At 41.2% G+C, this 12,851-nt stretch overlaps 1 protein-coding gene across 1 annotated transcript in view; it reads left to right on the top strand.

The window, feature by feature from the left end:
• LOC126281184 (electron transfer flavoprotein-ubiquinone oxidoreductase, mitochondrial) overlaps positions 1 to 12,851 on the top strand; it is a 111,186-nt gene that overhangs the window by 30,954 nt on the left and 67,381 nt on the right. Inside the window, exon 6 of the mRNA XM_049979884.1 lies at positions 7,927 to 8,139. Within this exon, the coding sequence (XP_049835841.1) occupies positions 7,927 to 8,139 (213 nt within the window). The remainder of the gene's footprint in view (positions 1 to 7,926; positions 8,140 to 12,851) is intronic.

Genomic DNA, 12,851 nt, shown 5'->3' on the forward strand with positions numbered 1-12,851 from the left:
TATTTATGTTTTCACTTCTGTATGTCTTTTTGTTGTATGTTAATATTATTGGTCTCTTCACTATAACCTCATTTTAAACTTCGTGTACATTGTGTGTCGGGCTAAGATGTCTTTCAAAGACATTCTGTCTAGCTCTTATCAGCTGTCAACTTGTTCTAGATCTGAACTTCTTTATATGCGTTGATAGAATGTATTTCGATATGGTCCTTGACTAATATTAAAGAGGTTACACTCTATAGCTCATACCTCTTTGGTTTTTTATCTTTCCATACATCATTATGTTAACTGTTGCTATGTTGAGCACATTTTTATTAGACTTTGTTGGAACATGATGTGTTCTTCTCTCGTACCTGTTATGACGTTTCTGATTTTCTATCAGCTACAAAAGAAAATGATTTATGTGTTCACTTGATCTTTTTTGCATTGTAATTATTCATGAACAGGTTATGATTATTCACTCTTTACAGATTTAGTGTATTTTTTGTGTTCATTACATGTTCCATTTTGTACTTTTGGTATACAAGGGTCGTCCAACAAAGTAAGTTCCGTTTCTATTTCTATCCGCGGAAGTGCTACAATCGTCTATCCGCGGAAGTGCTACAATTGCAGTTCCGAAAATACGTGTCAGTTACTCTGTCTAAAGGAGAAGACATGTACACCGTTTTCAGATCTGCTGCCAACGTGTGCTTTGTAATGCTTCTTTGAAATGTCAGCCTTAATTGAAAATGCCGCCGCACGGCGCCATTTCTTAATGGTCTCACAGTAACCATATGCATTGAATGTTTGGCGTTGTGGTAAGAAATCAATCAGCAAAATGCCTTTTCTGTCACAAAAAAAGGTGCACATGACTTCTCGAGGTGTCAAGATTTGATAAGGCTTTAACCTTCATTTAGGATGAAGTGTGCCTCCATTCCACTGACTGCTGTTTTGTTTCAGGGGTGTCGCACAATACCCAAGTTTCATCCCCGTGACTATCCGAGAAAGAAAACCATTGCCTTTTTCATTGTAGCATGTCAAAACCTGAATTGCACTGCCCTTCTGTTGTTTTTTGTGTTATTCAATAAGAATTTTGGCTATCCAACATGAGCAAAGTTTTCACATTTCAGTTTTTCAGTAACAATTTCATGAATTGGTGAGTGTGTGATTTGCGGAGCTTCCATAGCAAGGGCACTTAAGTGTAAACTTACAGTTGTGCTTAATTTTCTCTTCAATTGTGTGAACCAGTTCATCAGTAACCACAGACTGGCATCCACTTTATTCTTCATTGTGCACTTGATCACGTCTTTCGTTGAACAGTCTGACCCATCTTCTAACCATTGAATCACTCATAGCATTTTTTACATAAACCTCACAGATTTGCCAATGAATTTCCTTTGGTTTAACTTTCTTTGCATTTAGAAAACAAATCACAGATCTGATTTCACATGTGGCGGCATTTCCAATAACGGCTGACTGTTAAAGAACCACTACAAAGCACGCGTCAGCAGCAGCAATCTGAAAATGACATACATGTCTTCTCCTTGAGTCAGAGTAACTGCCGCGCGTGCTAGGAACTGCGATCGTAGCACTGCCACGGATAGAAATAGAAACGGAACTTTGTGGACGACCCTCATATAGCATGTGTAGGTAGTCTATGACCGAAACCAGTAGATATTGAGGTTCAAATAAAAACAGCTGATGGTTAAAATGTGTTTCTTCTATTACTTAAAGTCTGTTGAATGTCTCCTACCCAAAACAATAAATAAACAGAACATATCTCTATAAAACAAAATAGAATAAAAAACATGAAACTCTGAAATGGCAGAACTGAAAATAACATAATGGCCTGATGCTAAGTATACTTTTGACATTTACCTAAAATGATTGAGGAAAACACTATAATTAGAATAGCTGGATTAGATAAACAAGCATGTATCTGTACTGCATAACACCTTTTGTGCTTCCAAATTCATTATATTGTAATATCACATCGAGAATGACTAAAATATATTCACTTTCATTTTTTTCTCTCTTTGTATTATGAGTTGCTAACGAGTCACAGTTAGTTATAATACCATTTGTGAGACATGATGCTGAAAAATACTATAATAGAAATTTTGTTTACAGGGTTGTCACAGTGTTCCATTAACGCAGTGTACCTAGTCTATTCCTACATGAACATTACTGTCAGTTGTTCCAGTTATTTCATTTCAATTAATTACATCACCATATCACAATTAAATAGATGTAAAGTATACCTGCAGACAATATCGTATGATTTTTTGAAGAGAAAAGCCTTCAATTTTATTTGAAACATTGCAGTTCATCACTGACAGCCTTCAAGCCCTTTAGAAATCAACAGAAAACTTATACAGGTTGCTGCACACCTTATGGAACAGTAGTTAGGAATGTGCTCATAACATAAACATAATATTCCACAGGTGCTGACAAATTTTAAAGATGGCTGCAATCTACTTGTGAAAGGCATAGTAAATATGACTCTTCCTCAGCATCCCCAGAAACATATTGTCTTCTATTAACAAAAAAACATTCTCAGGTTTCAACAGCATCAAGTGGTTAATGGTGGCAGTTAACCACTTGGCGTGGCTTGAAACCCGAGAATATTTTATTAGTGGATACTATTGCGAGAGCATGCATTTGTACATATTGTCTTCTACTTAGCTAATTCTGTAGCTATTGTGGATGAGATGAAAATCAGTGCAAACAGTATTCTACTAAGAAATCAGATGTAGTGTGTTTGTTGCAGTTAGAGTGTGTTAGCTACGGACAAAGAGCTTCTTCTTTCCGGAATACAATTTGTTATATTATTCAGTTCCTGACCTAAGTCTTTAACATATTGCTTGTTACCACCTGTAAATGAGACTGTTGCAGAGTAATGTACTACAGTTGAAGGTATGTCCATAAATGAATTGGCCTTAATATGGAGTCCTTAGGAACACTCCAACTTACAACACAACATTTCAGTCAGATGTGAAAGAGTAAAATAATCCTCTAACAGTATCAGTTCAAAGTCTTTCTTGAGCAAATATTTTAATGGAGCAGGAACAAAACTCCTTATAAATTACACAATGTGTTTTTGTCTGAATTTTCATAGCCAAATGAAAAGCTGCAAATGGACAAATGCAAATTGACCAGCATGAGTACAGGGAAATGCCTGCAAAAGTTAAGGTTTCGGGTTTGAGCCCATTTTAACCTTCCAAGAAGTAACAGCTATATCATTTGCAATCAGTAAATTCTCCTTTGTGCAGGGCTGTCTCATTTTTGTACACATAAGCAATGTTGGCCATAGTATAGTTTTTCAGAGGAGCATATAGTATTTTCTTCATCAGGTAGCAGCTGATACCATTATAGATTCACTTTGCATTTTAAGACTCTGATTCAATGTTGTTTCATAGTTTTCCATATATGAAAAAGCACGTAATGACCCAGCAGTAGTTCTTCAGTTGCGGGTGCAGTGGAACGTGATTCTCAGTGCTTTGTTCCAGAAGCTTTTTTGGCTTCTATGTTTCTGTCCAGGGGTGCTGTTCTTGCTTAAAAGCTGTCACACAATTGAGTGTGCGTTTATCTGGTTGGTAATGATGTAGCTGTGGCCTTGGGTCTGTCATTTGTTTGTTACTTTGTGTCTACTTGAAAAGTTTAATTAGTATGTTAGATGGTGTGATGCCAAAGAGGAGAACTAGGTTATAGACTATGGTGGCTTGAGACATCAGATAATGAGATACATCATTTGAATAAGGGCTACATCAACAAACTTTGTGGTATACGACACACCATCTGCGAAAACAACAAACTCAGATACCAGTTGCACAGAAACGCAGTGCCATGGATGACGACGTAAGAACTGTGTGTTGTAACTCTCGCCCATCTGAGCTATTGTCTTATAACTTTCAAGGAAGTTATATACAGCATTCATCTTGTAATAGTTTCTCAGGAGTGTGTTTGAAAGTGAGATATTTGTCCAGGGGTATTCTAAAATGTTTCAATCGTATGTTATATGCAGCAATGATGACACCACAGTACTGTATATTCAGCATTATATTTACTTCATGATTACATAAATATAATGACAACAACTCCACAGCATCATTGTACCTGCAGTTTTATTCTTAGAAGTTCCTACCATGTGCAGCTATATCAGTACTGTCTTCTTAAATAAAATGCATTATTTTCCATAACAGATTGGTCATATGCACAGTTTGTAACTTGGAAAATGCTTCGGGGAAATCCATTAAGACAGTAATATATTGTCCAGTGATTAAAAGTTTCCACAGCAGTTTGTTGTGATTCATTGTGTCATAGATGATGCACTGATCAGTAAAGCCAAAAATCATTTCCTCAAATATGTTCTCAATATGTTGTAGTGGCTTTGGGGAGAGGATCATCAAAGCATCAATTGAGATAAGGATACATGACAATATTATCAATAGAGATGAGGGCTATCAGCTAAGTGTGACATGAAACCCTGCACTAGCAGCTATACGCCAAGGGCACACCCAGCAGTTGATGCTTTGTGAGTCTAGGCAAGTCTGAACACACAGAGTGCTGAATAGCTGTCTGTACCCCTGCATAACAGGTTGCCAGATCCCAAGTCTGTGGGATGGGGTGGCAAGGTGCGGCCACTGCTCAGGTGGGTCGCCTGTGCTATCTCGATACTACAGCAGGAGATGATGCGAATGGTACTCATCGAACCATTGTGGAATTTCGATTCAGCCATCCAGATGGAAGCCCGAAGAAGTGTGATTCTACTGTAATTCGACACAAGTGAGCAGCCCATAGTGACTTGCCTTGTGTGTATTCTGTTTTACACATTTTGTGACTAAAGCTTTCACTTGATTTTTAGTTTAATACATAAAATGTCGACTTGAGTGTTTTACTTCTGATCAAGGCACTTGTAGCAATCGTGAAACCTGGGTCAAAAGACTCCTTTTTTTTTGCGACCGTGGGCTGCTATTGCTGTTAATTTCATTTCATCATTGTGTTGTTAAGTTTAATATCTGCACACAACCGGACTTCCCGTGGCCAAATCCAGCTTATTTTATTATTTTATTTGTGGCCTCTGAAATTCTGACAAGCCTAATCCATTTCATAGTTTACATGTATGGCAGAGAAGGTAATTGGACAGAAGTTATTTATATCAACACTGCTATCATGTGTTTTGAAATGCATTGATATGCAGTGGTCTCCATTGCAGTAGTGCACCTATTGAACTGAGATTGTAATCATTCAACTTTATGTAGGAAAATTCTCTTTTTGTCATTTCTAGTGTCATTTTGACTGGCATCTTTGTTGGGTTGGCACTGACTATTGCTTTTGTTTGCTACATTAGTGTGACTTGGGCTTCCTTATTCAACCCTTATTCACTCACTCAAGACTGAATGGATAGCTGTACCGACTATCTTAACAAAGCCAAAGCAGGTGCTACCAATCAACCTAGGACATCTGCATCTTACAAATCTAAGTTAATATACATATATTAATGAAAAATCCTGGTGGAGCGTAAATAATTTAAGGAGTAAAGGTAACAACAGACTAAATAGTACAGGCTTTGAGTCATCGAAAGGCACATAAACAGAACTGAGAAATTTGCTAGCTTTCTGAGAATCTTCTTTGCATTGTAGAGCCCCCCCACCTGAATGGCTAACATTGTGTCAGCTGACAACCCCATACTGCTGGCACTGCAGCTCTGCAGAGTGACTGGGATGATAGGTTTCATGGAATAAAGTGGGTGGGGAAGAAGTGCAATGGGAGGGATGGGAAAGGGTTGTTGACAGCTGGGACGAAGAGACAGCATGTTCACTGGATACAGACGGGGCATGGACACATGTGCTGGTGAGCTCGTACAGCCCACAATGATGTTGAGGTGTGGATTGGGAATGGGTACTGGGGAGGAAGGTGTGGTTGCAGGATGAGAGAAGTTAAGGTCCTGTGGCAGAGGTGGAAGTGGGTTGATGCAGGAGGCCAACAGAGTATGAGATGAGAAGGATTATGGCATCAAATGATGTGTTGCAAGGACAACTCCCATCTACGTAACTCAGAATAACTGTTGTTGGGGGAGGTAGGAGGAGGGGGAGGACCCAGATGGCAAGATTGAGAAGTAGCCATTGAAGTTTAGCATGTTACACTCACCAGCATGTTCCCGCACTGGGTTCTCTGCGCTGCTCTTAGTAACAGCTTTCTCGTGGCTGTTCATGCCTCAGCCTGTGACTGGACTTAAGATGTACTGGGTGGGTGTAAAGATAGATCTTGAACCTTTGTCTTCTACAGGATATGACCTATATGGCAATGGATTGGGGGTGTGAGTGGCTTGTGGTTGTTCTGAAAGATTTGGAGGAAGGAAAGGGGGGGGGGGAGGAAGGCGTTTGGAATACTGCATTGGGAGATGTTGGAATGATTGTAGATAGAATGTTCCTGATTTCTGGGCACAACAATAAATAGTTTAAGCCCTTTTGATGGATGTGGTTGATTTTTTTTTCCAGTCCAGGAAAGTACTGGGCATTCGGGGAAGGGGGTTTACAGGATTAGGGTTGTGTGAGGTGGTCCATGACATCTGTCTGCAGACTATGTATGGGGAATACTGCCTGTTTGTGAAGCTATTAGTGAGACCTACAGTATAACTGGGCAAGAGATTTCTTGTCAGTGCAGTTGCATTATGATTAGGGTGGCTAGATTATATGAGAAGAATTTTTTGGGGTGGATGGGATAACAGCAATAAAAATGGAGGTACTGTCAGTAGCTTGTGAGTTTGAACAAAGAGTGTGGATGGAACCATCTGAGACGTGGAGATCAACATCCAGGAAAGTGGAACATTTGTGCTGTGGGGGGCTGGAGATAGGGTGTCTTAGCTATGGTTCCAAATCATGAAGAAATCATCAGTGAAACTGAATTAGACAAGTAGTGTGGGATATTGGATGGTTAGGAAGATTTCAGCTAGATGACCCATAAACAGGGTGACAGTGGATGGTGTTAGAGGTATAAGGAATGAGAACATGAACTAGAGTTGGAAGGACATTGGGAGAATTAGAGTTCGACAAAGTCAAGTCCGTTGATATGGGGGATGTTGGCGTATGGGAAAGTGGCATCAACATTAATATTATGGATGCAGGGGTGAGGGGATGTTGGAGAATTGATGAAGGAAATGGTTCATGTCTTTACTGTTGGAGGCTATGCTGCAGATCTTTACTGTGGGAGGCTATGCTGCAGATGAATGGTTTGAGGTGATGGTCAACAAAAACAGAGATTCTTTTATCCTGTAATCCTCCTGCCCTCAGTCTTCACTAATCCCTGCCCCACTCCTACCTCTGTCCCTACCACAGGATAGTAATTTCATTGATGCTGCATCCACACCTCGTGCCTGTGTTTGCATAAAAACAATTAAATCACCGGCAGTTTTCCTGAATAAGTTCAGATGATGGAACAGTGTCTTCAATAATTTGTCATTATTTTACCAGGTTAGTCAACCATTGTCTCCAATGATCTGAATATTAGGGAGTAATTAACATTTTATTTAAAAGAAGAAAAGTGTAAAGATAATCAGTGAGAAAGTACAAGTCTTACTTTTTTACATTTGTACAATTCTACAATGCAGCTGGAACATCTTTGTCTGAACTGCTGCCCTCTTCAGATCACTATTAACATATTAATCAACAAAAATCATGAGATTAATATTTGATACTACTGAAACATTGTTTGTACATTTAATATGGGAAAACAATGTGTCAATCTGAACTTATTTTGTAACAGAAAACTGGTAATTACTGATTTTCAGTTTTGATACCAATGTATGCATTTATCTTTTAGCAGTAAAAGAATTAAAATTAGTCCTCTTTTATCTGAATATGTATCTAAACTAAAGTTATGACAATGATCGACAACAGGAGAGCAAATAAATAAAAAATAAGCTTGTTTTGAACCTTTCATTTTTTGCAGGAAACTTTTGAGCGTGGTATGGAACTGCATGCAAAGTGCACACTCTTTGCAGAAGGTTGCCATGGCCATTTATCAAAGCAACTTTTTAATAAATACAAGCTACGTGAAAATTGTGAAGCACAGACGTACGGCATTGGATTGAAGGAAGTATGGGAAATTGTACCAGAGAAACATAAACCAGGCACTGTTGAACATACTATTGGATGGCCATTGGTTAGTAAATGTTGTTTAGAAACTACTGCTTAGCTTACAGAAATTATCATTACCTTATAGTCAGTCATTTGAAAATCATCCGAGCACAATATCTGAAAAAGAAATAAATTTAATCCTATTAATGTTAAGCTGCATTCTAGTGGAAGAGAGATGCTGCTTGTGTGTCATCATGAGAAACAACAAAGTTAGGATAGTGACATCACAGTTTAGATCAATTAAGTTAAAGCACTCCAAAATTTTAATTTTTGCTTTCATTGAGATGATACACACTCCTGGAAATTGAAATAAGAACACCGTGAATTCATTGTCCCAGGAAGGGGAAACTTTATTGACACATTCCTGGGGTCAGATACATCACATGATCACACTGACAGAACCACAGGCACATAGACACAGGCAACAGAGCATGCACAATGTCGGCACTAGTACAGAGTATATCCACCTTTCGCAGCAATGCAGGCTGCTATTCTCCCATGGAGACGATCGTAGAGATGCTGGATGTAGTCCTGTGGAACGGCTTGCCATGCCATTTCCACCTGGCGCCTCAGTTGGACCAGCGTTCGTGCTGGACATGCAGACCGCGTGAGACGACGCTTCATCCAGTCCCAAACATGCTCAATGGGGGACAGATCTGGAGATCTTGCTGGCCAGGGTAGTTGACTTACACCTTCCAGAGCAAATTGGGTGGCACGGGATACATGCGGACGTGCATTGTCCTGTTGGAACAGCAAGTTCCCTTGCCGGTCTAGGAATGGTAGAACGATGGGTTCGATGACGGTTTGGATGTACCGTGCACTATTCAGTGTCCCCTCGATGATCATCAGAGGTGTACGGCCAGTGTAGGAGATCGCTCCCCTCTCCATGATGCCGGGTGTTGGCCCTGTGTGCCTCGGTCGTATGCAGTCCTGATTGTGGCGCTCACCTGCACGGCGCCAAACACGCATACGTCCATCATTGGCACCAAGCAGAAGCGACTCTCATCGCTGAAGACGACACGTCTCCATTCGTCCCTCCATTCACACCTGTCGCGACACCACTGGAGGCGGGCTGCACGATGTTGGGGCGTGAGTGGAAGACGGCCTAACGGTGTGCGGGACCGTAGCCCAGCTTCATGGAGAAGGTTGCGAATGGTCCTCGCCGATATCCCAGGAGCAACAGTGTCCCTAATTTGCTGGGAAGTGGCGGTGCGGTCCCCTACAGCACTGTGTAGGATCCTACGGTCTTGGCGTGCACCCGTGCGTCGCTGCGGTCCGGTCCCAGGTCGACGGGCACGTGCTCCTTCCGCCGACCACTGGCGACAACATCGATGTACTGTGGAGACCTCACGCCCCACATGTTGAGCAATTCGGCAGTACGTCCACCCGGCCTCCCGCATGCCCACTATACGCCCTCGCTCAAAGTCCATCAACTGCACATACGGTTCACGTCCACGCTGTCACGGCATGCTACCAGTGTTAAAGACTGCGATGGAGCTCCGTATGCCACGGCAAACTGGCTGACACTGACGGCGGTGGTGCACAAATGCTGCGCAGCTAGCGCCATTCGACGGCCAACACCGCGGTTCCTGGTGTGTCCGCTGTGCCGTGCGTGTGATCATTGCTTGTACAGCCCTCTCGCAGTGTCCGGAGCAAGTATGGTGGGTCTGACACACCAGTGTCAATGTGTTCTTTTTTCCATTTCCAGGAGTGTATATGTGTACGGAACTAAAACTTTATTGCTTCACGTGACTGTTTTCTTATTCTCCCCCTCTGTATTAGTGAATTAAATTATGCTTTTTCAAAACTCTGGCTTCTGCAAAACCCAGGATAGACAGAAAAAGTTTATTATGAAGGTTTAAAAAACTATAATGAACAGCACCATTTAAATGTCCTCATATTGTAAGGAGTTGTGCAGGACAGCCTAGCAACTGAACATGCATTTTTTTGTATTATGAATGTAACACACATCATTACTTACACAAAGTATAAATTCTACCAATACGTGACAACAATCGTCTCTCTCCCCTGTACCTATGATGCTTCCATTTAAACATTTACAACTATTAAGTGTATTTGAGAACCCTTACATACTGTTTCTTCTTCCCTTTGAAATTTACATGTTTTATCAATTTTCAGTAAAATGTAAATGTCGTGTGACTAGGGCCTCCCGTCGGGTAGACTGTTCGCTGGGTGCAAGTCTTGCGAGTTGACGCCATTTCGGCGACTTGCGTGTCGATGGAGATGAAATGATGATTAGGACAACACAACACCCAGTCCTGAGCGGAGAAAATCTCCGACCCAGCCAGGAATCAAATCCAGGCCCTTAGGATTGACATTCTGTCGCATTGACCACTCAGCTACCAGGGGCGGACAATGTTGAACAAACAACTGGCATTGCATTTCTGCTAAAAAGTGCTTATGAAACACCTGTAGTTACAAAGAATTATGTCACTTTCACAAACACTTGTTTCAGCAGATAGAAAGACAGTTCTGGTTTGACTATCTTGATGATCTGAAACCTGGTATCGAGGAGACGACTGTAGTCAGGGTGGCTGTCTCATGTTAAGTTTTTTGCATTTGATCACCCCAACCACAATTGTGTTATTAAATATAATCCCTACCTTTAATCTATCCTATCTGTCCAGCAAAGTTTTGAAAAGGACTAATGTTTCAGGTGGGATGGGGAGAGGGAAAGGGAAAGGGAAAGGGAGAGGGAGGGGGGAGGGAGAGGGAGAGAGAGAGAGAGAGAGAGAGAGAGAGAGAGAGAGAGAGAGAGAGAGAGAGAGAGAGAGAGAGAGAGAGGGGGGGGGGGGGGAAGGAGGGAGTTGACTGAGTATTTAATATTTTTCTTGAAATTACAGATTTTGTCATTTGTCTCAAACAATTTTAGCATTGGTTCTGATAACCTGGTTACTGACTTTACCAAATTCATATGAGGGAATAACATTGCCGTGGGTGGAACATGTGTAGTATGCATTTCTGCGCTACGTGTGTATAGCACAACTCATTGCCAGTTCAGTGCCACTTGTTTTCGACCTGGCTTGTTCTGTTCATCTGCATGTGACTATTTTTGCTATTACTGGTGATGAGTAATGGTGCTATAGTTATGGCCCAGAAAAAAAGCAACATTAAAGCCAATGAGGACGTCATTTTCACCCCCAAAAAAATGTTGTGAAGTCAAATCAAAATCAAAGAAATGTCGTTTTCCTTTTTTGATTGTAAAGACATAGTTAATACAGAATGTGTTCCCAGGTCAGACCATCAATCAGACCTTTCATTTGGAAATTTTAAGAAGATTGTGCAATAGTGTTCGTCAAAGAAGACCTGATTTGTGGCAGACAGGAGACTGGTTCTTCCACCACAACAATGCACCTGTACACACAGCCATCTCTGTTAAGACAGTTTTTGGCTAAAAATGGCATCGTTCTGTTGCCCCATGCACCTTACTCACCTGACCTGGCTCCATGCATTTTTTTCTTATTTCCGTGCATGAAAAGGGGCATGAAAGGACACAAATTTGACAACATTGAAGAAGTCAAGGAAAAAAGCCAGGGAGGATCTGTTGGCCATTCCTAAAGATGACTACAAAAAATTTTGTGAACAGTGGAAGCACTGGTGGGACAAATATGTTAGTTGTAATGGAGATTATTTTGCAAACAGTTTGAAATTGCGCTGGAGCGGCAAAGAAACTGGTAAAGGCATGTGTATTCATATATGGAGATATATAAGGAAATATATATACGGAAATGCAATTGACAATGCCCATGTAACACACCAAGTGTCTGATGCAGTTGTTAGATCAGTTACTGCTGCTACAATGGCATGTTATCAAAATGTACGTGAGGTTGAATGTGGTGTTATAGTCAGCTCGTGAACAACGAGACACAGCATCTCCAAGGCAGGGATGAAGTGGGGATTTTCCTGTATGACCATTTCATGAGTGTACTGTCAATATAAGGACTACGGTAAAAACCCAAATCTCCAACATCGCTGCACCCAAAAAAGATCCTGCAAGAATAGGGCCAACAACAATTGAAGAGAATCATTCAATGTGACAGAAGTGCATATTGTTGCAGATTTCATTGCTGGGCCATCAAAAGTGTCAGCGTGCATACCATTCAATGAAACATCATCAATATGGGCTTTGAGATCTGAAGGCCCACTTATGTACCCTTGATGACTGCACGAAACAAAACTTTACACCTTACCTGGGCCCATCGACACCGCATTGGCCTGTTGATGACTGGAAACATTTGCTTGGTCAGACGAGTCTCATTTCAAATTGTGTCAAGTGAATGGACATACATGAGTATGGAGACAACCTCATGAATCCATGGACCTTGCTTGTCAGCAGGGACTGTTCAAGCCAGTGGAGGCTCTGTAATAGTGCGCGACATGTGCAGTTGGAATGATATGTGACCCATAATATGTCTAGATACTACTCTTTACAGCTGCCACGTACATAAGCATCCTATCTGATCACCAGCATCCATTCATGTCTATTGCACATTCCGACGGACTTGGGGGATTCCACCAGGTCATTGTGACACCTCACACATTCAGAATTAGTACAGAGTAGCTCTTCTCAGTTTAAACACTTCCTCTGGCCACTAAACTGCCCGGACATGAACATTATTTAGCATATCTGGGATGCCTTGCAACATGCTGTCCAGAAGAAATCTCCACCCCCTCGTACTCTTACAGATTCATGGGTAGCCCTGCAGGATTCATGGT

This window comes from Schistocerca gregaria, chromosome 7 (genome assembly GCF_023897955.1).
Source record: "Schistocerca gregaria isolate iqSchGreg1 chromosome 7, iqSchGreg1.2, whole genome shotgun sequence".
Lineage (NCBI taxonomy): Eukaryota > Metazoa > Arthropoda > Insecta > Orthoptera > Acrididae > Schistocerca > Schistocerca gregaria.